The sequence below is a fragment of the Podarcis gaigeae genome, assembly GCF_964106915.1.
Source record: "Podarcis gaigeae genome assembly, chromosome: 13".
Lineage (NCBI taxonomy): Eukaryota > Metazoa > Chordata > Lepidosauria > Squamata > Lacertidae > Podarcis > Podarcis gaigeae.
This window is the reverse complement of record NC_139689.1, coordinates 15,780,537-15,805,261: the sequence shown is the minus strand read 5'-3', so window position 1 is coordinate 15,805,261 and position 24,725 is coordinate 15,780,537. Positions and strand designations below refer to the sequence as shown.

At 44.1% G+C, this 24,725-nt stretch overlaps 3 protein-coding genes across 6 annotated transcripts; 2 read left to right on the top strand and 1 right to left on the bottom strand.

Annotated features, from left to right (window-relative positions):
• Positions 1-848: 848 nt before the first annotated feature.
• Positions 849-10,840, top strand: LOC310829245 (olfactory receptor 5V1-like; the record flags this gene model as incomplete). Of its 4 annotated transcripts, none has more annotated exons than XM_083707512.1 (3): positions 849-875; positions 8,661-8,851; positions 9,890-10,840. In XM_083707512.1, exons 2-3 carry the CDS (start codon positions 8,828-8,830, stop codon positions 10,838-10,840), a joined length of 975 nt encoding a protein of 324 aa, XP_083563638.1. In that variant the 5' UTR covers positions 849-875; positions 8,661-8,827. The 4 variants fall into 4 exon arrangements, with proteins under 4 accessions (XP_083563638.1, XP_083563636.1, XP_083563637.1 ...); XM_083707510.1 differs by having other exon boundaries at positions 869-992; XM_083707511.1 differs by lacking the exon at positions 849-875 and adding an exon at positions 882-996.
• A 2,783-nt stretch (positions 10,841-13,623) lies between these two features.
• LOC310830443 (olfactory receptor 5V1-like) lies at positions 13,624-16,073 on the top strand (the record flags this gene model as incomplete). Its single annotated transcript, XM_083710224.1, has 2 exons — positions 13,624-13,764; positions 15,123-16,073. Exons 1-2 carry the CDS (start codon positions 13,741-13,743, stop codon positions 16,071-16,073), a joined length of 975 nt encoding a protein of 324 aa, XP_083566350.1. The 5' UTR covers positions 13,624-13,740.
• A 3,938-nt stretch (positions 16,074-20,011) lies between these two features.
• On the bottom strand, positions 20,012-20,874 carry LOC310830442 (olfactory receptor 10A7-like; the record flags this gene model as incomplete). Its single annotated transcript, XM_083710223.1, has 2 exons — positions 20,012-20,650; positions 20,866-20,874. The coding sequence occupies 2 exons, from the start codon at positions 20,872-20,874 to the stop codon at positions 20,012-20,014; spliced, it is 648 nt and encodes a 215-aa protein (XP_083566349.1).
• Between the last annotated feature and the right edge of the window lie 3,851 nt (positions 20,875-24,725).

Here is a 24,725-nt window from a genome sequence, read left to right as displayed (position 1 = left end):
AGGAAACTTCACAAAGCAGTGTGCTGCTGCCAAACACTATGCCAATCTGAAATTAGCAAGATACTCTTAGCTCCCCTTCCCTGCTGGTGTCCCTCAGAACTGATTCGCTCAATATGACTATTTCTAAAACTCCTGTGGAAAACACACATTGGTAGCAGGGATAATTAATAAAGCATTCAAGCATTCCACTAACTCTGCCAACACTTTTTTTATGTAGACAGGCCTACGTAACTGTTTAATGCAGTTGCTTTAATGAGCATTATTTATTGCTTTTATGATGTTTTAGCTTTTATCGTATACATTGTTGTACAGAGCCATGTTCCGTTGTACTAACTGACAATATATAAACGCTTTCCTAAATAAACAAAACAAACAATCCCCTAGTATTTCAGACCTAATTTGGGCCTAGTTGCAACTGAAGTTTTAAATCCACATTGCTGGAATTTATCCTTTTTTTATCGCAGGTGGGAGAGAAAGAGAGAGAGAAAGTAAGTTCTACAGGGATGATTCCTGCCGTTTAAAATGGAAGACAAAACATCTGTTCTCTCTTGCATCTAGTTTTCTATATGGAGGAAATTGTCTTCTGTAGAGGAGAGTTCCTTCTAGAGTTGAAATCTGACATCTCTGCCAGGGTCCTACTCGAGTGTAGGCTGAGCTCCTGACAGGTGGAGCCCCCACACGGGGTAACCATGTCATTGAGCAGGAAGCGCTAGGGATGGTGCATAGCCTCTCCCAAATTGGCCTTATGTGTGCTAATCCCTCTGAGAGTCCTGGAGACTTCAAATCCATTCACTTTGGATTACATCATAATTACTCTTGGTGGCATTATTTTTACATCACCATGGATGCAGAGCATTTATCTGAGGACCTTTCTGGTAGGAGCTCTGTGGTAGCAGATGAGATGGAGACTGCACCATAAATGTTAACAATGCTCTTTGGGACTCATTAAGGAGTAGGAAAGAATTGCATGGTCCCATTTTCGGAGGAGAGAAGTGTGTATGGCCATAGTTAAATTTTAATATCAAAATTTGCAGGCACCACAATCTCCCTGTAGTTTTAGGATCACTATGGGGCTTGGGCTTCATCATGGAGGTCACTGAGTACCATTGTGGCATCTGAATATAGACTGTATTTTTAATCAAGGCTTATATTGGCTTATATTTTGATCGATTCCTAAATTCACCAATGTTTCATGCCAGGCAGAGAAAAGGCCTTGACAATTCCTCCTTGGCAATTCCTCCTAGACAAGGGGCCCCTTTGATTTATAGCAGAAGACAATTCTTAAAGTCGTAAACAGGGAATTACAGGTCAAGAGTAAGGTTACATAGACCCAACATAATTAAGAGTTGGTAAATAGTAAAATAAAACCGTTAAATTTGAGCCACAGGACAGAAGGTCAAGAGCAAAGGAAGAGACTTTTTCCTTCACTTTTTATTTTGAGGCTGTAAACTGTTCCTTCCTTTTACTTTGAGGAGATTTATCCTTCTAAAAAGCTATATATGTTATGTATGAAATATGCTGGCTTAAATGTAATTATGCAAAGGATCTAGAAAGAAAGAAATGCTAAATTCTTATTTCATAGAGTCATATTGCTGTGAGACCAGAGGGGCAAAACGAGTCCAGCTCCCCTGCAAGACAGAAAGACGCCAGCAAGCACTCATGACAAATGGCTGTCAGGCATTTTGTTTAGAAATTCTCAAATGAAGGAGATCTTTCAATGTTGATGTGAACTCAATATCCTTGACATATGTTTAAGATAAAAATTTAAGATTAACCATTTGTTTTAGAAGGCAATAGAGCAAAGAGGGCAAGAGGTGAAGCTGGTAATTAAGATTCCATGTAAGATATATTATTACTTATATGTCATATATATAGCTCTTTGTCTCCCTTATAAGGGCAAGGAACTGGGTGTATCTTTTGGGGGTGTATCTTTTGTGATTGGTTCTACCAAACAGCCAATAGGAAATCCAATCAGGCTGATTGGACAGAGGCAGCCACAGAAGGAGCAAAGGGGGCTGGATTAAGGGAATATAAGTGCTGGCCATAATGGCAGGAGGCAGGCCAGAGCTTGGTAACCATATACCACTGAGCCTCTCATTTATTTGTCTGACAAATAAATTATTATTTTAATTTCTCTATTGCTGCGTTGAATATTTCATTCCAGCTAAGCGTTAACCACAAGCAGGGTGCTACATTTTATGGTGCCTGCGACTCGGATAAGTGGTCTGCTGGAACGCAGCCCCTTCGCCCTATTGGACAGGGTACAAGAGAGAGGATCTTTAAACTGCTTCCCAGCGCGCACTGGTAACTTTTTCCAGGGGGAACGCAGAAGTCTCGTCTGTTTGGTACCCTGCTCATTGGCGGCGACGGACCGGGGGAAACAGGGAACCAACCAAGGGTAAGTGCAAAAAGGGATTTTTGGCCCTCCAATTAATTGGGAGGAAGAGAAGTCTTGATCAAACTTCTGCGTCTCAGTAAAGGGGAACTGAGTACGCTAGGTGGTTGGGTACATCAGATGGTGATCTGGTGTAGGAAAAAGGGAAGATTGGGAGGTAGAGTGTGGTTGAAGTATCTAGCGCATTGCATGTGTGAGAAAGTACAATGTGTAGCTGACCTAAGTGTGGAGTGAGTACTACTTCGTTTCCCAGTAAGGTGTGTGTGTGAGTGACTGAGAGGATACTTCACAGGGCCATACAATGGGAGTTGGGGGTTCAAAGGGGGGAAATACACCTCTTGAATGTATGTTGAATAATTTTAAGAAAGCCTTCTCGGGGGCATATGGAGTCAAAATGACGCCAGAGCGCTTGAGAACGTTATGTGAACTAGAATGGCCGAAACACAATACTGGATGGCCATCTCAGGGAACCTTTGATATAAATTTAGTAAACAAACTTTGGACTGATATCGCCAAAGAAACTGGAGGGTGCCCAGAACAATTTTCATATATAGACTCCTGGCTGAGCACATTAAATAAAAATCCTCCATGGATAAGAGAATTATTACAGAAGTTACAGGGAGACCTTAATCGATCAGCAAGCAATACAGCCAGGCGTATAAAGCTGCTAAAAGAACGCCTTGGGACAAATACCATCCCTTATGATTTGAGGCCCCTAGAGCAGAGTGAAGACAAAGGTTACGTAGTAGCCCCTCTCAGAAGAGTATTTGATGCACTTGAGGAGCCTGTGCTGGTTAAAGGGCAACCTGGACCACGGCCACCTTGAACTTCGAAAAACCTCAGGCTATGATGGACTTGGTGACCTCAATAGTAAATACTCATAGTCCTACTTGGACAGATTGTCGCCAGCTCCTGAATACTCTTTTCACCACTGAGGAAAGGAGAGACATAATTGAAAAGGCACAGATATATTTGCGTGAGCAGGCCAGAGTGGGAAATATTTTTAATACTGACCGTCATCTCCAAGATAACTTTCCTTGGAAGAACCTAATTGGGATCCAAACAATGCAATTCACCTGGCCAGACTTACCACCTACCGCCAGACGCTTGTGCAAGGCATCTGCAGGGCATGCCAGAAGCCCACTAATATGTCTAAAGCAGGGGTGTCAAACTCAAATTCATCGGGGGCCGCATCAACAGTTTGGTCACCCTCAAAGGGCCGGTTGTATCTGTAGGACTATGTGTCCACTCTTTATTTGTATGGTGCATGTATGGGGATATATTTATACTACTGCTGGCATTATATCACTCCGTTTCTCCTCTCTTCTACAATGGGAATAACCATGGCCTACCTCCTAGGATTGTTGTGAGATCACATTAAGTGTGTGCAGTCGGGTACTGCTGCTGCAAGGCTGAAAACAAGAAACCAGCTCCCTAAAATACAAGCTGGCAATAGCCCATTATGTGGGTCAGAGGCGGCTCTGGTGCAAGTTCAGCTTTTCTGCGGAGCTCAGAGAGGCATTTGCCACCCTAACCCACCACGCTCCGTTGGCCCCAGTGTCTGTTGCGTGTGCCCCGGGGGGGGGGGATTATCGCCACGAGGCTTCCGGCAGGTGCTTCACCCAGGAGGGAGAGGGCCCAGCCTGCCTCCATCTCTTACGGCCCTGCACCCCAGGGACCAGGCCGGGCTGTGCCAAGCCTGCAAAGGAAAAGCACAGGCTGCTTTAATATCCCCATGTGCTTGCTGACAACCTCCCACTCCACAGCACCAACAACCGGCCCTTAAGGTGGCACGGGCCAGCAGCAGCAGCAGGTGACACAACTTCGGCTGCCATCTCTCCAGCAGAGCAAGGCGCCGACGCCGACGCTGCTCGGCTTCCTCCGGCCAAGCTTCCCCTGGTGCGCGGGTTATGTTTTCGTGCTCTCTTTATTTATTTTTTTGCAGCAGCGACCTTGCTCAGCCAGCACCCGTTGCACGTGGGTTGCTTGGAGGGGGGCACGCACAGAGCGACCCGAGCGGCTTTCCGAGCCAACCCTCCTCAAGCCCACCTTAACAAGGGCCTAGGCTTGCTAACTTTGCAGCTAGACCTCGGTGTTTGTACGCACTGCAGAAAATGTGCAGGACTTTAAAGGTGCAGGGACCGCCCCGCATCCAGCCTGCCTTTCTGGGAGGAGAGGGAGAAACCCGAAAGGGCACCGCGCGGCTGGGTTGGGTTGCAAATCAAGCGTGTGAAAGGGTTGCCTTTTGCAGAGCCGGACAGGCGCGGAAGGAGCGTTCCTGCCTTTGTCATTGATAAAAGGGCTTGCGGGGGAAGCGGGGGCGGCCCTAACAGACACCAGGAATTGCTGGCTACACGGGCCTTGTGCTTGACACCCGTGGTCTAAAGTCTCAGGAGGGTAGATGTGTTACCCATAACACTGTTTCGTGTTCGGTGCGCACCCACAAAAAGATTTAAGTTGTCACCTTTTGAGCTCCTGTATGGGAGGCCGCCCTCCTTTGTTCAGGATATTCCAACTGACCTCAAACAAATAGGAGACCATGTGACACAGGGACAAGTGCAATCTCTCCCGTGTTTTTGTCTCTCTCCCGTGTTTGTTTGTTTTTTTTTATCTTAACAGGTGGGCCCTCAAGCACACGCCGTGCAGCATTGCCAAGCCGATTCATCAGCTCCAGGCTGGCATAGCGTATGGGTGAAAGAGTGGAAACGTGATCCACTTGCACCAAAGTGGCGTGGACCTTACACCGTCTTGCTCTCTACTCCAACAGCGGTGAAGGTAGCTGAGGTGACCCCCTGGATTCATCACTCTCGTTTGAAGAAGTCCAAAGGCAGTTGGATGTGCAAAGGTGACCCCTCTAATCCTTTAAAACTGACTCTCTCCAAAAACCCCTGTATCTAGCCCTACCGGGAACGGGCTAGGTCACGGGCAACATTTGACGACCGGCCTGCTGCAGCCACAACCTGGAAGCTGGCTGACCTGCGCACGCCTGAAGCTTGAGGAGCGTCTGAACCAGCGACTGTGAACGGGAAGATTCTCTTATACAATTGATTGACTGCCCCCTTGTGGAACAATTATAAGTGATATTACTCATTGGGGATCCTCGGGATATATGTTTTGGTCTTGGTGGTTCCCCATTTCTGTCACTGGGGGAATTATATTGGGGCTAATAATTATTTGCTATCACAATAAGGTAATCTTTTGTGGAAGGAATGCATATACTAGACATCAACATGATTTTATTATTAATCCTGATCCCTTGGGAAGGGGAAGGGTCCTTGAATCTGACCAAATTGGCTAAATATGGATTCAGCCATGACCACAATATGTGGGTAGGTTTAGCTGAAATGGTAGCCAATGTTGCAAATAGGACCAATTGCCTTGTTTGCTCTCTTGGGCCAGATGATTCAGAGGGAGGTATGCCCTTATTACCGATACCATTAGATGCCATTGGTATGGTAAGCGAAATGCCACACCAAACAGAAATACAGAATTTCCCCGGATGGAACTCAACTAAACCATTACGAGTTATACCTGTACAAGGGGAATTCTGTGTACATAAATCATCAGATGCAGCTGATTCTCCCATGATAGGCTCTTCTCATTGTCACTATACTTGGGATTATATTAAGAATAGTCATACCTGGGCACACGGTACTACCTATCGAACTCGGAATACCTTGCCCTGTGCACCTTCATTTATTCACGCATGGAAAGTGGTGTGGAACATAACTGTGACAGAAAAAGGCAATCTAACATACTGCACTGTGAACTCTCTACCTCTTTTGGTATTTCGCCTTCTGTACTCCACGTACCAAAAACCTCAGACCCGATGGTTGTGGTGGATATGTGGAGAATGGGCATACAAAAAGCTCCCTTCCAAATGGAGTGGGACTTGTTTCTTGGGTTGGGTATTACCACCAATGTGGATTATGCCCACTAGTTCAACCAAGCGTACACGAAGGAATGCTGATATTTCTCATATAGCAGGAGGAAGTACCCAAAGTTGGAGCGGTACTGATGATTGGCCGCCAGAGCGCATTATAGCCTATTATGATCCTGCCTCCTGGAATCCTGGTGAGCTCATACAAGGGGCACGGGATCCTATTTATAATCTAAACAGAATAACTCGATTGCAAGCAGTAGTGGAACTTGTAACCAATGCAACGGCCCAGAGTTTGAGACTTATTGCACAACAGTTGGATGAAAGTAGAGCCGCCATTTTGCAGCTGAAAATGGGAATGGATTATGTACTTGCCAGGCAGGGAGGCCTATGTGGAGTCTTGAACTTGACAGGGAATGCCTGTTGCTTTAACATTTTTGATAATGGTGAGGCAATGTCACAGGACTCAAAGGGATATTATTGTCTTGCTTGTTTTTCTTGACAGTAGTGGTAATGGTTTTATGTATGATGCCATGTATCATTTCATGTTTTAGAAGTACAATTAACAAGATGGTTTCAAATGAAACTTTACCTCATATCATGGCCCTATACAGAGCCTTACCTCAGGAATATGATGAAAATCAAGCTATCAAGGACGCTTGGTAGGCAAGGTCCTTGAGCTTGAAAGGGGGGAATGTGGCATCTGAATATAGACTGTATTTTTAATCAAGGCTTATATTGGCTTATATTTTGATCGATTCCTAAATTCACCAATGTTTCATGCCAGGCAGAGAAAAGGCCTTGACAATTCCTCCTTGGCAATTCCTCCTAGACAAGGGGCCCCTTTGATTTATAGCAGAAGACAATTCTTAAAGTCGTAAACAGGGAATTACAGGTCAAGAGTAAGGTTACATAGACCCAACATAATTAAGAGTTGGTAAATAGTAAAATAAAACCGTTAAATTTGAGCCACAGGACAGAAGGTCAAGAGCAAAGGAAGAGACTTTTTCCTTCACTTTTTATTTTGAGGCTGTAAACTGTTCCTTCCTTTTACTTTGAGGAGATTTATCCTTCTAAAAAGCTATATATGTTATGTATGAAATATGCTGGCTTAAATGTAATTATGCAAAGGATCTAGAAAGAAAGAAATGCTAAATTCTTATTTCATAGAGTCATATTGCTGTGAGACCAGAGGGGCAAAACGAGTCCAGCTCCCCTGCAAGACAGAAAGACGCCAGCAAGCACTCATGACAAATGGCTGTCAGGCATTTTGTTTAGAAATTCTCAAATGAAGGAGATCTTTCAATGTTGATGTGAACTCAATATCCTTGACATATGTTTAAGATAAAAATTTAAGATTAACCATTTGTTTTAGAAGGCAATAGAGCAAAGAGGGCAAGAGGTGAAGCTGGTAATTAAGATTCCATGTAAGATATATTATTACTTATATGTCATATATATAGCTCTTTGTCTCCCTTATAAGGGCAAGGAACTGGGTGTATCTTTTGGGGGTGTATCTTTTGTGATTGGTTCTACCAAACAGCCAATAGGAAATCCAATCAGGCTGATTGGACAGAGGCAGCCACAGAAGGAGCAAAGGGGGCTGGATTAAGGGAATATAAGTGCTGGCCATAATGGCAGGAGGCAGGCCAGAGCTTGGTAACCATATACCACTGAGCCTCTCATTTATTTGTCTGACAAATAAATTATTATTTTAATTTCTCTATTGCTGCGTTGAATATTTCATTCCAGCTAAGCGTTAACCACAAGCAGGGTGCTACACCATCAATTATAGACATTTTTATGGACAGTCTTCCTTGGTTTGAGTCTTCACGCTTGATCTTAGTGCCTGGACTCAGCCATGACTTATGCTGGGATGTGAGAAAGAAGGTGGCTCTGAGCATATGCAAAGTGCCTACCCCCACTGAATGAATGAATTTATTATTTTGGTCACAGACAAGTTCCAGCTCACATACAAAATTCCCCATTGAATACTACCCCATTGAATACTGCTGCTACCCCCACATGACTAAGGGATTCTAGGCAGGAGGTTCAGAAAATGATTTCTCTACTCAGGCCTTGTTTATTTTCTGTTACATGGAATTTGTTCTCTCACCATTGAAAGCTAAGGTCACTTAAGCATAGTTACAACTCCTGCCTGGCTGCTATTCTCCTGAGTTTTGTGTAAAACCTAGAGAAGATCTGTTCCATCTGGTGAAATGGAGAACATAAAACATGGGCTGGACTTCCTTAACATTCTAGGGAGTCATGTATTCAAAAAATCATAATAATGGAAATGTAGAGTTGGACAATAATTCACAGGGCTGGAGCTTATTGTGCTGGAAAATCACCCACCACTTTTTGTCTTGACATTGGTCATGATAGGCAAATAGATGCTTCCTGGCATTGCAGGTGTGCTCTGAGGCCTGCTATTCCCTTGAGCTCCTTATGTCGAGACTTAAAGGAGAAGGATGAGCTGCCCAAGGAACAGACAATCCTTCCTTGATCTCACGGCAGATGAGAGACATTCTTAAGAGTGACTGTTTGGTGAAATGGAAACGCACCAATCATTGACCGTGAGTATTAGAAGATACAAGCTTAACGGGACCATCCTTGTGACTTGAAGGCTTAAGTAAGACAGGAAAACGTATGTTTGGTAATTTTATAAGTTTGACGAAATGAGACTCATATATCAAGACGGGTGTACATGGAACAGGAGCAGTACACAGAATGTTCTAGAAGGGATGCTGAGATGAATAAAAATATGGTTTAGATGAGATGAAAATCCGCATAAGGGCAATTCTACGATCAGGCCAACCAAAATGTCATGAAATGGTGTGGAGTCTTTTGAGTTCTTCAGAGCTTTTCGTCAGGTAATAACTACGGCACGGAAAGGACAAATAAATCAGGCTCATGGTGGAACAATAGAGTATTCATGTGGTGACAGGCACAAAAGGAGTATGTGAGAAAATCCAGCCGTAAATAATGACCCAGCAGTTGACCAGGAGGAAGAGGATCTGGCAGCGAGTATATAAAACTATCAGACTCCAGGTTCCCTGCAGTTAGTTAACAACTCCCTGTCAAGCCTTGTTCCTGCTTCCACACGGGGTGCTGGCCATTGACAATATCACCACTTACATGTAATGCACAAAGAGGTTCTGACAAGTCTCAGTAATTTAAAGACCTAAAAATGACTTTGTCAGATGATCTGATCTAAGAACCATCTAATTAAGCATTGTGTTTCTCACACGGGCAAAACATTGGTCTCTGGGAAATTCAGGTACAGGGCATGAATGTGATCACTAGGAACTAATCTTTGCTTCTCAGAGTGATAAAGTGTCTAAGCACTTGTTTAGGGAAGCTTTTAATGTTTAACAGGTTATTGTATTTTAGTGCTTTGTTGGAAGCCGCCCAGAGTGGCTGGGGAAACCCAGCTAGATGGGCAGGGTATAAATAATAAATTATTATTATTAGCAGGGACCTCAAATTCCTGCTTAGTTTTACTCAAGGCTATATGCCTAACACCTTGAAAAGCAAAGAAGGCCTTAGCTTGTGCATGCCTGTAGCCTCCAACATGTTTACTATGTCACATTTTTGCTTTCAAACTCTTGCAGGCAAGCTCCTTGCACAGGGGAGAAATGGAGAACATCACCGTAGTGACAGAATTCATCTTAATGGGCCTTTCTGATCTCCCAGCTGTCCGCTTCTCCCTCTTTGCTGCCTTTTTGCTCATCTACCTGGTCACCTTGTTGGGGAATGGCACCATTCTTCTTGCCATAGGAGCTGACTCCCAGTTGCACAACCCCATGTATTTCTTCCTGACTAACCTTTCCCTGCTGGACATCTGCTGCCCCACAGCTACAGTGCCCAAGATGCTGGAGAACCTCTTGTCAGAGAAAAATACCATTTCCTTTGTTGGCTGTGTGCTCCAACTCTACTTTCTGGTAGCCTTGGCAGGGACAGAGGTCTTTCTCTTAGCTGCCATGGCTTATGACCGCTATGTGGCCATATGCAACCCTTTACGATACACGGTTATCATGAGTAAGAAGCTGTGTCTTCAGATGGCTGCTGGTACATGGGTCACAGGGTTCCTCAACTCCTTGCTGCACACAGTCATGACTTTCACTCTACCTTATTGTAATTCTAATAGAGTCAATCAATACTACTGTGATATACCTCCAGTCTTGGCCTTATCATGTGCTTCCACCTATGCGGCTGAGATGGTTGTCCTTATTGTTGGTGGGATTTTTGGTGTGGGGGCTTTTATGGTGACGTTGGTCTCCTACATCTACATCATCTCCACCATCCTTCGGATCCGTTCTTCCGAGGGGAAGCGCAAGGCCTTCTCCACTTGTGCCTCTCATCTTATGGTGGTGTGCCTCTTCTATGGGACGACCATCTTCACTTACATAAGGCCTTCCTCCAGCCACCATCCAGATCAGGACAGGCTGGTGAGCATGTTGTATGGGGTGATTACCCCCATGTTGAACCCCTTGATCTACAGCCTCAGGAACAAGGAGGTGAAAGGGGCCTTGAAGAGGGTCATTGTTAATAAACGCCAATAAATTGGAAGAGGTGGGGATATATGGCTAAGATACAATGATCCTATCCTATATCATTATCTACTAAAATAACCCAGTCTCTGAAAAAGAAGAACAGAATTTAATCTGTTTTAAATTATGATTGATCAACTGGCAATGACCTGACATGAGTTTGCTCCATCTTCTATTTGTCAGCCCTTTAGATATTTGAAGATAGCTATCCTTTCCATCTCCTATGTTTAGCCTGGAAAAGAGAAGACTGGGGAGACATGATAGCTATATTTAATTATCTAAAGAGCTGTCACATGGAAGATGGAGGAAGCTTGCTTCCTCCTGCTCCAGATGGTAGGACCCCAAAAATGGGTTCAAATTACAAGACAGGACTGTCAAACTAATTGTCAAGAAGAGCTGTTCAACAGTGGGGGTGGGGGTGGGCACTCCTTCATTGGAGTGTTTAAGGGAGAGGCTGAAGGGACGACAGAGGATGAGATGGTTGGACAGTGTTCTTGAAGCTACTAGAATCATAGAATCATAGAGTTGGAAGAGACCACAAGGGCCATCGAGTCAAACCCCCTGCCAAGCAGGAAACACCATCAGAGCACTCCTGACATATGGTTGTCAAGCCTAACATGAGTTTGACCAAACTGCAGGAGGCAGTGGAATACAGGAGTGCCTGGCGTGCTCTGGTCCATGGGGTCATGAAAAGGCATATACGACTAAACAACAACAGGGTGACCATTTGCCATGGGTTCTTTGAGATTCCTGAATTACAGGAGAGGGTGTTGAACTAGATGACCCTCAGGCTGCCATCCAACTCTGCTATATCTAAGCATGATATCACAGTCTGAGTTTCAGATGAGGTCCAGGAAAATCCACTTTCAAAGTCCCCACTCAGCCAATCACACAATTCAATTTACCTCACAGGATTATTGTGGGGGTAAAGTGTGTCTGTGTGGTTTTGTGTATATTGCCTTGAGATGGAAGGGTGCAATAAAAACGAAGTAAATAAATCATAATAACATGGAACCATATATGTAATCTTAATTCTTCACACTGAAATCTTAGTGGAATGACAAACATAAATAGATGCCACTATTAATTATCTGTTTGGACTTTTGTTTTAACATGTTGAAATGTGTTGTGTAATCCAGTTTCACTGTCAATAAAATTTGCCACACCACTTTTTTTATAGTTGTGTTTCTTACTTCTGATCCATGAACATGAACTTCTCTTCAACTTCCCCCTCTTCATTTATCACTTTTCAACTTCTAGGGGGGGGACACACACTCCATTTCCAACCCCAGGAAATGTAAGTTGGACACAAGTTTTCTGATGTAAATTTCTAGAGTTTTTAATCACTTCCCCACTCCAGCGTATAGAATCATGGAATCATAGAGTTGGAAGGGACCCGACCCCTGCAATGCAGAAACCTCAGCTACAGCATCCATGACAGATGGCCATCCAACCTCTGCTTGAAAACCTCCAAGGAACGAGAGTTCACAATCTCCCATGGGCGACTGCTCCGTGGTTGAACTCTCTTACTATTTCTCTTTCCACTCACAGAAAAAGTGTGACCTGCTCTGGCACTGTAGCATTTGCAAGATTACAAATGACCCACAGTGACCAGATAAGGAGGAAACTTTACTTAGCAGTGTCGCTACCAAACTATATGCAAAACTGAAACAAATCAGATCTTCTTAGCTCCTGTTCCCTGCTGGTGTTGCTCAGAACTGACCCCCCCTCCCAACAATTTTAAAAACATTTTAAACACTGCTCACATTACAAGTATCTTGGAATGGAAGTCACCTTGGGGGTTGGGGACCTCTTGTTTCAAGAGGAGAAGAATGGGGTCTGAGGAAAGTTATCCAGCCCAAGTTCTGCACCTGCTTTGCTGTGCTCCTCCCACTGGTTTGAACAACAACAACAACAACACAGTGGAAAGATGTAGGTCCTGATCTTGCATGGCACCCCAAAACACGCATTTTTGGGTGCCGTGCCCAGAAAAAGCACTTTTGGGGGGGGGACCATGTTAGGATATTTCCGTTCCACCTTAAAAAGGGAGCAGGTTGTTGTGTCACAGTCTACGTATTTCCTGTTCACAGGATGTTTCTGTTTTGTATATAGCTGTTGTCTCTCTCTGTGCCTAGACACGCAGGCAGGCAGTCATGTTTTCCTTTGTTCTGACCAACGCTGAATAAAGTTGTAAATAGTGCTCTCCTGAGTGCATCTTTCGTTGTGCGAACTCTGCTGAAAGGGTGTGCACGAGCCCTGGAATGTGGCAAGCTATTTCTGAGGCTCGTGTCACTAATTGACTGATACTGTATCTACGGGAGATTGATGGATCGTTCGGAATCAACGTGGAGGTATGATGGCCTTTGTCTCCCTGGCAGTATCCCAACAGACCATGGTGTGGAATTGCAGAAGATCACGGCAACCAAAATAGCCACCGTGGTCTTGCGATAACTAACAGGAAGATGGTGTCTGGGAAGATGGTATCCTGGATTTTGTCTTCAAGGTGTTGGAGGGTATGCATGAAGTAAGCCCACCAAAAAGGACCTAGTCCCTAAAGCTTCTGAGCTTTGTGTAAACACTGGACTAGAACAGTTCCTTACAATGGTGAATTGGCGTACATAAAACATTGGCCTGATTTCCTTAACATCTAGGGAGTGATATCTTGAATGACAATTATTCACAGCCCTGTAGTTTATTGTGCTGGGAAATCAACCATCACTCTTGGTCTTGACATTGGCCATAGGTGGCGAGCAGAGATGTTTCCTGACATTGCTTATGCGCTCTGAGGCCTGCTATTCCCTTGAGCTCCTGTTGAGGTTGAAAGGAGAAGTTTGAGCTGCCAGAGGAACAGACAATCCTTCCTTGATCTCAAGGCAGGTGAGAGGCATTCTTAAGAGTAACTGTTTGGAGAAATGGTAACACACCAGGCATTGACAGTGAGTATTATTACAGTAGATACTAGCTTAATGGGGCTATCGTTGTGACAAAGATCAAGGCTTAGGGAAGACGGAAAGAGTGATGTTTCTAAATGTAGAAGTTCAAAGAAATGAGACTCTTAAACTGAAGCAAGTGTACATGAAATGAGAGTGGTAAACTGAATGTTCTAGAAGCAGTGCTCTTTTCTGGGGGTAGTCAAAGGTACACAGTACTGGGACCTTCCTCCCCCCTCGCAATGTGTGGTACTTACCATAACAACTTCATAGTGAGTACTGACACATTTATTCCTAAAAAAAGGAACGCTATCTAGAAGGGATGCTCAGATGAACAGAAAAATAGTTTAGATGAGAGTGGTATAAATACATTTGTAAATCCATACGAGGGCAATATTTTATCAAGTCACCCACAATGTAGTGAGTTCTTCAGAACTTTTCATCAGGCTAGATAGAACATAGGCAGGGAAGGGGAGGATGAATAAATCAGGCTGAGGGTGAAGCCACAAAGTCTTCGTCTCGTGAGAGGCACCCAATAGAATGAGGGAGGACATTCACATGAACTGACAGATGTGGACAGGATTTTCTGAGACAATAATACTGCATGCAGATTGGACCTCCTGCTGTAAAAAGAAGGCACAAATTTGCTCAGCTAGGGCTTTTGTCCCCACTCACTTTTCTTGATCACCCCCTTGCCATTCCCCTTGCTTCCCATTCCCACCCCATGGAAGTCTGCTTACCATGATAGGTGGGGTGGCATTGTGGCAGGGTCCATGAGACCCTCAGTTAGTTAACAACCCCCCCCCCCATCAAGCCCCGTAGCTACAGTATACGTGTTCCAGCTTCCACACTAGGTGCTGGCCATTAACATTATCACCACTTACATGTAATGTACAAAGAAGCTCTAATGAGTCTCAGTAATTTAAGGACCTAAAATTGACTTTGTCAGATGATCTGATCTAAGAACCATCTCTATACTGTATTTTATGCTGTTTTTACAATTAAGTGTTTTAAATTTGTTGTTAGCCGCCCTGAGCCTGGTTTTTGAACCAGGAAGGGCGGGGTATAAATAAAAATCTATTATTATTATTATTATTATTATTATTATTATTATTATTATTAAGCATTGTGTTTCACACATAGGCCAAACATTGGTCTCTAGGAAATTCAGGTACAGGGCATGAATGTGATCGCTAGGAACTAATCTTTGCTTCTCAGAGTGATAAAGTCTCTGAGCAGGGACCTCAAATTTCTGCTTAGTTTGACTCTAGGCTATATGGATACACCTTGAAAAGCATGCCTGTGCATGCCTGTAGCCTCCAACATGTTTACTTTGTCACACTTTTGCTTTCAAACTCTTGCAGGCAAGCTCCTCGCACAGGGGAGAAATGGAGAACATCACCGTAGTGACAGAATTCATCTTAATGGGCCTTTCTGATCTCCCAGCTGTCCGCTTCTCCCTCTTTGCTGCCTTTTTGCTCATCTACCTGGTCACCTTGTTGGGGAATGACACCATTCTTCTTGCCATAGGAGCTGACTCCCAGTTGCACAACCCCATGTATTTCTTCCTGACTAACCTTTCCCTGCTGGACATCTGCTGCCCCACAGCTACAGTGCCCAAGATGCTGGAGAACCTCTTGTCAGAGAAAAATACAATTTCCTTTGTTGGCTGTGTGCTGCAACTCTACTTTCTGGTAGCCTTGGCAGGGACAGAGGTCTTTCTCTTAGCTGCCATGGCTTATGACCGCTATGTGGCCATATGCAACCCTTTACGATACACGGTTATCATGAGTAAGAAGCTGTGTCTTCAGATGGCTGCTGGTACATGGGTCACAGGGTTCCTCAACTCCTTGCTGCACACAGTCATGACTTTCACTCTACCTTATTGTAATTCTAATAGAGTTAATCAATACTACTGTGACATCCCTCCAGTCTTGGCCTTATCATGTGCTTCCACCTATGCGGCTGAGATGGTTGTCCTTATTGTTGGTGGGATTTTGGGTGTGGGGGCTTTTATGGTGACGCTGGTCTCCTACATCCACATCATCTCCACCATCCTTCGGATCCGTTCTTCCGAGGGGAAACGTAAGGCCTTCTCCACTTGTGCCTCCCATCTAATTGTGGTGTGTCTCTTCTATGGGACAATCATCTTCACTTACTTAAGGCCTTCCTCCAGCCACCATCCAGATCAGGACAGGCTGGTGAGCATGTTGTATGGGGTGATTACCCCCATGTTGAACCCTTTGATCTACAGCCTCAGAAATAAGGAGGTGAAAGGGGCTTTGAAGAGGGTCATTGTTCATAAACGCCACTAAAGCTGGAAGCGGGGAGTGGAGTGGGTGATGGTGGTGGTGAAAGACAATGACCCTATCCTACACCATTCTTTACTAAAGTAACCCAAACTCTGAAAAAGAACAGAATTTGACGATCTGTTTTAAATTACAATCAATCAGCACTGACCACGAGCCCCTTTGTCACCTGACATTATAATGACCAATACACCATTGGGTAGTTCTCCATCCAGTCCTTGGGCTGAAAACAGTTCCCCATACTTGAATTATGTGAATCAGAGAAATTGCACTGCAAGATTCCCCTTTACAATGCAGGCTTTGTCCCTCCACCGCTCAGCCACACTGAATGGAATCTTAACTGACTCATGTCCTGAGCCCTCCAAATGGTGTCTCAGATATGTGTCATAGACCAGAGGTCAGGTACATGGCGACTTTTGTTAGGATCTATTCTATGGCTCTGGAACTCTTTCCCCAGGGAAGCCAACCTTGATGCCTTTTGACTCCCTTTTTATTCTGCCAGCCATTTTAGACCCTTTTTTAATTTTTTATTTGGTGGTCATTCTCCCCCTGCTCTGTTCCTGTTGTGTATGATTAATTATTTTACATTGCTTAATTTTCTTTTTTCTTTTGGCTACCCTTGGAGGCTGCTACATGAGGAGCAGGGTATGAATCTCTAGAATCATGCACAAGTAATTAGAGAACTTTATTTCATTTGCTCATATTCCTCTTGTGCTAACCTTGAGGTCATTTGGCTGATTCTCAGCTTAGCTGGACTCCACTGGCATTAAGTCTCCAACCCCAACTCAGCCAAAAATATGCTGATGCAGTCAGCTCATCCTGGCTTTGTAGAAGCTGGCTGAGCTGAGGCTGGTGTAGTCCCCCAAATGGAGAGTTCTTGGGGCATGGCAGAGGCTGGACCTGAGAGTGGGGGGCTTAGACTGAATCTTAAGCTTCTTCAGTTCAGTCATGTGATCTGGCAATCCAAACACCATATTAAAGCCTTGCTTGCCAGAGTTAGACAGAGCAGCTGTCCCATTGCTGAATGGGGTTTGTATCTGCTGTAAAATTACGCTTGTTGTACTTACACCAGCTTGCTTTGTGCCGATTTCTTGTGCATCAGATCTGCATAGTGAATAATGTTACACTGAATTACATTAATACACTAGGTAAAAAGGTAAAAGGTAAAGGACCCCTGGACGGTTAAGTCCAGTCAAAGGTGACTATGGGGTTGTGGTGCTCATCTCGCTTTCAGGCTGAGGGAGCCGGCATTTGGTCACAGACAGCTTTCTGGGTCATGTGGCCAGCATGACTAAACCGCTTCTGGCACAATGGAACACCGTGACGGAAACCAGAGATCACAGAAACGCCATTTACCTTCCTGCCACAGCAGTACCTATTTATTTACTTACACTAGTGTGCTTTCAAACTCCTAGGTTGGCAGGAACTGGGACAGAGCAACGGGAGCTCACCCCATTGTGGGGATTTGAACTGCCGACCTTCTGATCAGCAAGCCCAAGAGGCTCAGTGCTTTAGACCACAGCGTCACCCACGTCCTATTAATACACTATATGGGGTCCAGTGCATGGTGTAAACCAGTTCTTAATTTTGACCCCCACTCCACATAGAGACAGAGACTTTTATCCACCTCTATTTTTGCACTTGAAGTTAAAATATGCAACTCAATAAATGAATGTTCTCTCTAGGCCTAGGGCTTGCCGATCAGAAGGTCGGTGGTTTGAATCCCCACAACAGGGTCCCAGCTCCTGCCCACCTAGCAGTTCGAAAGCACAACAAGTGCAAGTAGATAAATAGGTACCGCTCCGGCGGGAAGGTAAACGGCATTTCCGTGCACTGCTCTGGTTGCCAAAAGCAGCTTAGTCATGCTGGCCACATGACCCGGAAGCTGTCTGCGGACAAATGCTGGCTCCCTCGGCCTATAGAGTGAGATGAGCGCCGCAACCCCAGAGTCGTCCGCAACTGGACCTATTAGTCAGGGGTACCTTTACCTTTACTTACTTTAAATTTGCATGTTTATCTTGAACTAAGCTATGCAAGTCCTTATTTGGTGAACATTTGGACCAGTGAATATTTCTTTTGTTAAATGTTAGGGGTTGTTTTTTTTTACTGACACCCTGCTGAGTGTCATATTTTTTTTAAAAAAAATCAATTAAAATTATTGATTAAAAAGATGCACACATGTTGGGTTGTGTGCTTTCCTATTAAGCGCAAGCCCATTATTCATTAACAGGATTCTTTTCCTTCTGGACTTCAATATATTTAAGGTTCTTGTATAACATGATTCATCTGCTGCTGTGAATCCTCAACACTGGATAGCTGGAAGTGTTCAGCTTCTGAAACACAAGTTGCAATTTTAGTTGACTTGAACACTCAGCTTCCACAAGTGTTCATCATTATATTATTTATTCCTTTGGAAGAGATAAACAGGGGGTGGGTATTTGAAGAGACAATAGATGAGAAAAAAGTTACATCTGTTGTCTTTAGAAGTCCTTTACTTTAGCAGCCCATCCTCACATCCTGTGTCTACTGGTTCCATGGAAACAATAATAAAGATAATTAATAATGCTGGCCTGGCTGGTATGTTGTCTTTGGCTTGATAGGGCTTACATGAGCAGTTTTCTTTACTTTCTTTGTTAAAATAATTCATATATACTGCCTTTCAGTTCAGAAAGAAATACCAAGGCGATTCACCAACAAAACAACAACACCAATAAAACCAACACAATAAAATAACATTCAAGAGTGAGTCACAACAACCAGGAACAGCAGGAATCGGTATGAGGAAAATGAACAGGTAAACAGGCACAAAGACAAATGCTATCAGAAGCAATCCACAGCTGGAACCTGCCTGAGGTCCTTGGAGGTATCATTCCAGAAGGTAGAGGCCACTACAGGTTTAAAGCATGGTGTGGAGAACTTGTAATCAGTATACCAAATGTGGTTCTTGGGACTCTCCCCAGTACACAGCCCTCACTGGCCCTGCGACACTCTCTCCTTGGGTGCTTTTGCCTGGCTGAAATGTGTCCTCAAACTGTGAAAATGGCTCTTCTTGCCTGGATGAAGAGAAGCATGCATTTGCGCGGGATAGTGTAGAACCCTCTTTGTGTCTGAAATGCAGCCTGTGGCACAAAGCTACACAGCCCCTCTATTGCTCCACCTGCTTTTGCTTCTGGCCCCACCCATCATTGGCACACAGCCTCTAGAATGCTGCCCCAAAGGGAATTTGGCCGTTGGGCTGAAGAAGTTTCCTCACCCCTGGTTTTAGAAGCTCTGTATGTGACATATCCTTGTGCTTTGGTACCTCGGGTAACATACACTTCAGGTTAAAGACTCCGCTAACCCAGAAATAGTACCTCGGGTTAAGAACTTTGCTTCAGGATGAGAACAGAAATCACGCGGTGGCGGCACGGCAGCAGTGGGAGGCCCCATTAGCTAAAGTGGTACCTCAGGTTAAGAACAGTTTCAGGTTAAGAACGGACCTCCGGAATGAATTAAGTATGTAACCAGAGGTACCACTGTACAGTTTAATGTTGTCTGGAAGGCACAAGTTCCAAATCTCTACTCTAAGATGACTATTACCACCAGTCCAGGGTCTGGGGTATATCTTCTCATGTGTACAATGCAGAGACCTTTTTCCAGCATTTCAATTCTGAATTAGCAATGTTCTGTTCAACTTCCCATACAGTAACCTGAGAAGTACCACAATCACCCTAACAACCTTCCCCCGATTTGGTACCTTCCACGTGTTTTGGACTCCAACTCCCATCAAGCCTATCCAGCATGGTTAGTGGTTAGGGATGATGGTAACTGTAGTTTTATATTGTGAATCACCCTGAGATCTATGGGTATAGGGCGGTATACAAATAATAATAATAATAATAATAATAATAATAATAATAATATAGTTCAAATCATCTGGAGGACTCCAGATTGGCAAATATGTCCTAATGCATGCCAAGATTATGAAACACAAGTTTCTTGAAGGCCCCTTTTACTTCTTTGTTCCAGAAGCTGTATATGATAGGATTAAACATTGGCGTGGCAACGGTGTACATGACAGATATTGTCTTATGGAAGCCTGAGGACTGATTTTTTGTGGGTATCACATACATGATCATGATGGTCCCATAATATAAACTCACCACTAAGAGGTGGGAAGCACATGTTGAAAAGGCCTTCTGTCTCCCTGTGGAGGATGCGATTCTCAAAATGGCTGACAGGATGTAAACATACGAAACGATGATGAACACAAAGGGCCCTATAGTCACAATGGAGCAGGAGATAAGGACAGTCATCTCTGCCAGCATGCTCTTTCTGCAGGAGAGTTTGGTTAACTGATCCATATCACAAATAAAATGGTCGATTTCATTGGGACCACAAAAAAGCATTGTGGACACTGTCCCAACGGCTAGGGAAGACACCGAGAAGACAGTTAACCAGGAAGCAATTGCTAGCTGGAGGCAGACCTTGAAGTTCATGATGGTCCTGTAGCTAAGCGGTTTGCATATGGCTAAGTAGTGATCGAATGCCATGATTGCGAGGAGTAAGCATTTGTTGAAAGCCAAACTGCTGTATAGTAAGATCTGTGTGAGGCATCAGAGAGAGGTTGGCTAGGAAAAAGTACATGGGGTTGTGAAGCTGGCGATCAGTCATGACTAGCACCACGATGAGAAGGTTCCCAGCTACAGTTGCAACGCAGATCAGTAAAAAAGGGGAGAAAAAGTAACTGCTGGAACTGCTGGAGGCTTCTGAAACCCAGAAGTATGAAAACAATGGATGTTTGATTGGTCCATTGTACATGGGCCATGGACTCTTTGCATGGGAAGAGGAAAGAAAAAGGGAAATAAAATAAAACTGGAGACGGTACAAAATATTAAGATGTCCTGCCTGGCAAACAGCATGCATATTGTATCATAATAGAAACTAATAATAGAGACAGCACGATGCAGTGTGTGGGGGGAGTAGCCCTCTAGACATTGATAGACCACCATCCCTCACTGTTGGCCATGCTGACTGGGGCTGATGAGAATTGGGGACTAGAAATGAGTGGGTGAATGACCAGAAACAGAGGCTACTGCTTGTTGGACCCCTTCATGAAATGTATTCCAGGGTATACATCAATCTAAAGCAGAAAGATAAGTCCAGTCAAAGGCAACCATGGGGTTGCGGTGCTCATCTTGCTTTCAGGCTGAGGGAGCTGGTGTTTGTCCACAGACAGCTTTCCGGGTCATGTGGCCAGCATGACTAAACCGCGTTTGGCGCAGCAGAACACCGCAACGAGTGCCTGATCGCACGGAAACGCCGTTTACCTTTCAAACTGCTAGGTTGGCAGGAGCTGGAACAGAGCAACAGGAGCTCACTCTGTTGTGGGGATTCGGACCATTGACCTTCCGATTGGCAAGCCCAAGAGGCTCAGTGGTTTAGACCACAGTGCCAGCCGCATCCCTATAAGGATGTGACATTTATCAGATGCAAGGTTGGATCTTGTAAATTATCACCTGCCCACAAGGTGATACTGATACTCTATCAAGTAGCTACCGTGTGATTCTGTTTATCACCTCTGGGTTACCAGGAGATTCACCTTAGCTGAGATAGGACCATGACTCACAGGCAATCAGTCCATGCCTTGCATGCAGAAGGTCCCAGTTTCAATCCCTGGTATCACCAGACAGAGTTGGGAAAAAATCCTTGGCTGAAACCCAGAGAAGGTGCTGTCAGTCAGTGTAGACAGCCCTGGGCAACATGGGCCAATCATTTGCTTTAGTATAAGGCAGCTTTCTGTTGACCTCTAGGATTCATTGCAACTCACCTTGGGGCTGATAATTTCCGCCACAGATGGTTGGTCATGAAACTTCACATTTGGAGTATGCTGGAGACGGAGCTTTGGCTGGGCTGAGCTTTCATCTGTTCATAATGATGTTTGCTACCTCATATACTTATCTCCTTCTCAAACAGGAATGCCTTGTTCATACAACTGGTGGGGTTGGTGCAACATGAATTTCTATTGGGAAACGAATTATTAGTCACTCTGCTTCTAATCAAGACACATCTGCGCCACACTGTGGTAAAAAATGTTTATTTAACAACTTAATAGCATAAGAGCTGGATCCTGCTGGATCAGGCCAAAAGCCCATCTAGTCTAACATTTTGTTCTCTCAGTGGCCAATCACATGATAGCAGAATAAGCACAATGATGATTGCTCCAAGCACATGGTTAGATTTTACATCTGCCTTCATTCATCTTTAAACAAATGCTCCCCATAAAATAATTAGGCTAGAATAAATCACAGACACTAAGCTTTGCAAACAAGTGTAGCTTTTACTCACAGATTTCGAGAAGTTACATCAAACAAGTCTCTATCTGTTAACAGTAGAATGAAGAAGAAAAGTATGTACCAAATGATTAAAAAAGAAAGAACTTGGCTTCCTTACAAAAGAACCATGCAATCTTTGCATTAGCAAAGATTCAGGCTGTAAAAATCTCCTTTTAGAGAGACATTTCATTCACATGCAGCATTTGCTGTGCTGGGAACCAAAACCACATGGCTCCCTTTTCAAGGAAACAGTAGAAAGTGACAAAGAGGTGGTGGGGAAGCAAATACTGCTGGGAGCCTGCTAAATTCCACCCACTGGCAACCTGAGCTCAGGGCTTAGGTTAACTCAGGGGTCAACAACCTTTTTCAGTTGTGGGCTGGTCTACCATCCCTCAGACCATGTGGTGGGCAGGATTATATTTTGAAAAATAATAATACATGAACAAATTCCTATGCCCCACAAATAACCCAGAGATGCACTTTAAATGAAAGCACACATTCTACTCATGTAAAAACACCGGTCCGTGGGCCAGATTGAGAAGGCGATTGGGCCACATCTGGCCCCCGGGCCTTAGGTTGCCTACCCCTGGGTTAACTCTTTCATGCATACAAGCTTGAGTCACTTACTAAATATAACAACAAAGAGATCTATATTTCAGTGTTGGAAAGTTAAATCCTCATTGTCTATTTTACTCAGTGGTCTGCATATTTTACTGCCCTTTCCACATTTGAACATGTATCTCATTACTAACAATCTCATTCGAATACCTATTTGGACAAATGGATGACTCCTGTTCACAGGTCTGTCAAGACACTCCCTTATTCATACAAGAACTGGATTAATCACAGGGGAGCCTGGTCATTGTGAAGCTTGCTGCAAATGGTGACCAGTTATGTATTTAACTATCTTCTAGGAGCTAGGCCACTGCAATGGCAAGAAATACCTTAATACTGGGTTAGGAGCTGCTGGGATCTGGGGATACTGCCTCTTGTGGTGAGCCACAGAACTGCAGGTAACAGCTTCTCAGTGATGCACCCTGAGGTCCTAGACTCCTTATTTCCAGGCCACTGGATCCCTCAAGGCAGGAAGACATATAACTGGCTTCTTATTTCAACAGGACTTTGCTCAGGCAACACAAATTTTTATTATTTTGGTCACAGACCAGTTCCAGCCCACATACAATATCAAGGAAGTCATAAAACACGAGAGATACATTTGAATTTGCAGTTAGGTATAACAGGGACAATACAGATATAGCAACAGTTTAAAAATATATAAATTAAAACTTAGTCACTAACATATAATATAAAATTATCATTTAAGGCCTTAATCATTATGATAGCACAGCTTGTTCCCTACGTTTTATGGCAATAACACAGAATTTGGCTACCCTTAATGTGACCTCAGGATCCTTGTCCTCTACCAGGGATTTTAGACATTGAAGTTCGGAGCTCAAGCAACATGGTCTTCCAGATCTCTGGCATATTCTTGTACCCTTAGTTGTGCTTTGGACTATCCCCACGACTTTCCTCCAGGCCACAGTTTTGGTTGGCCCTGCTCTGCATCCTCTTTGAATGCTTTTTCCAGACTTGAGTTTGTTCTTGAACAGTGATAGTCTCTGTTGTTTGCCTGCATGGATGTGTTTGTATTCAAAACCTTTGATGATTCCATTGCTGGAATGCAGCATAATGTAGAAAGTTCAAAGTCCCATCAGTTGCTCTGCCTATTTTTCACCTTTTGCCACTGCAGTCAAGGGAAGGTTTCCCACAAGGGGAAATAGTCTTTGTGCGAAAAGAAGTTCTTGTCTCCTTGTGTTCTAGAAATGCCCTTAAAGTGTGCTTTCGTATCCCCTGTGGAAAGTGAGGGAAATAATGAGTCAGAAGAAAGAATTGCTTAAGGGGAAGAAATACAAATAGTTTCCCTTTCCTGAGACCATTAAGGAGATTGAAGCCTAAAGAAGCTTGGAGAAGTCCTTTGGCAGTAAGCGAGAGCTGCACTTCTAAGACCAGAAGGATGAAAATTGCACCCTGGAGGATATAGTAGCAGACAAAAAGATCAGGCTGGTGAAGGATCTGGAAATTAGGGACAGTCGTTGCGGGAAGATATAGCTAGTGGCTCCATAAGGGGATAATGTCACAGGAACCCAGTGACAAAAGCATGCAGGAATGGATATTTACTGATTGTGAGTGAATCATCAGGAGGGCTTTGAAAAATGCACAGCCTTGTTTCGTCACCGCCTGTGCCTCTCATCCCATCTGCCTCTGTCTAAGGCATTTGTGCTTTTTTAACTTCTGATGCTATTCATCTTCAGTTCTTCTCCAGAAGGTACATCTGAGCAGGAAA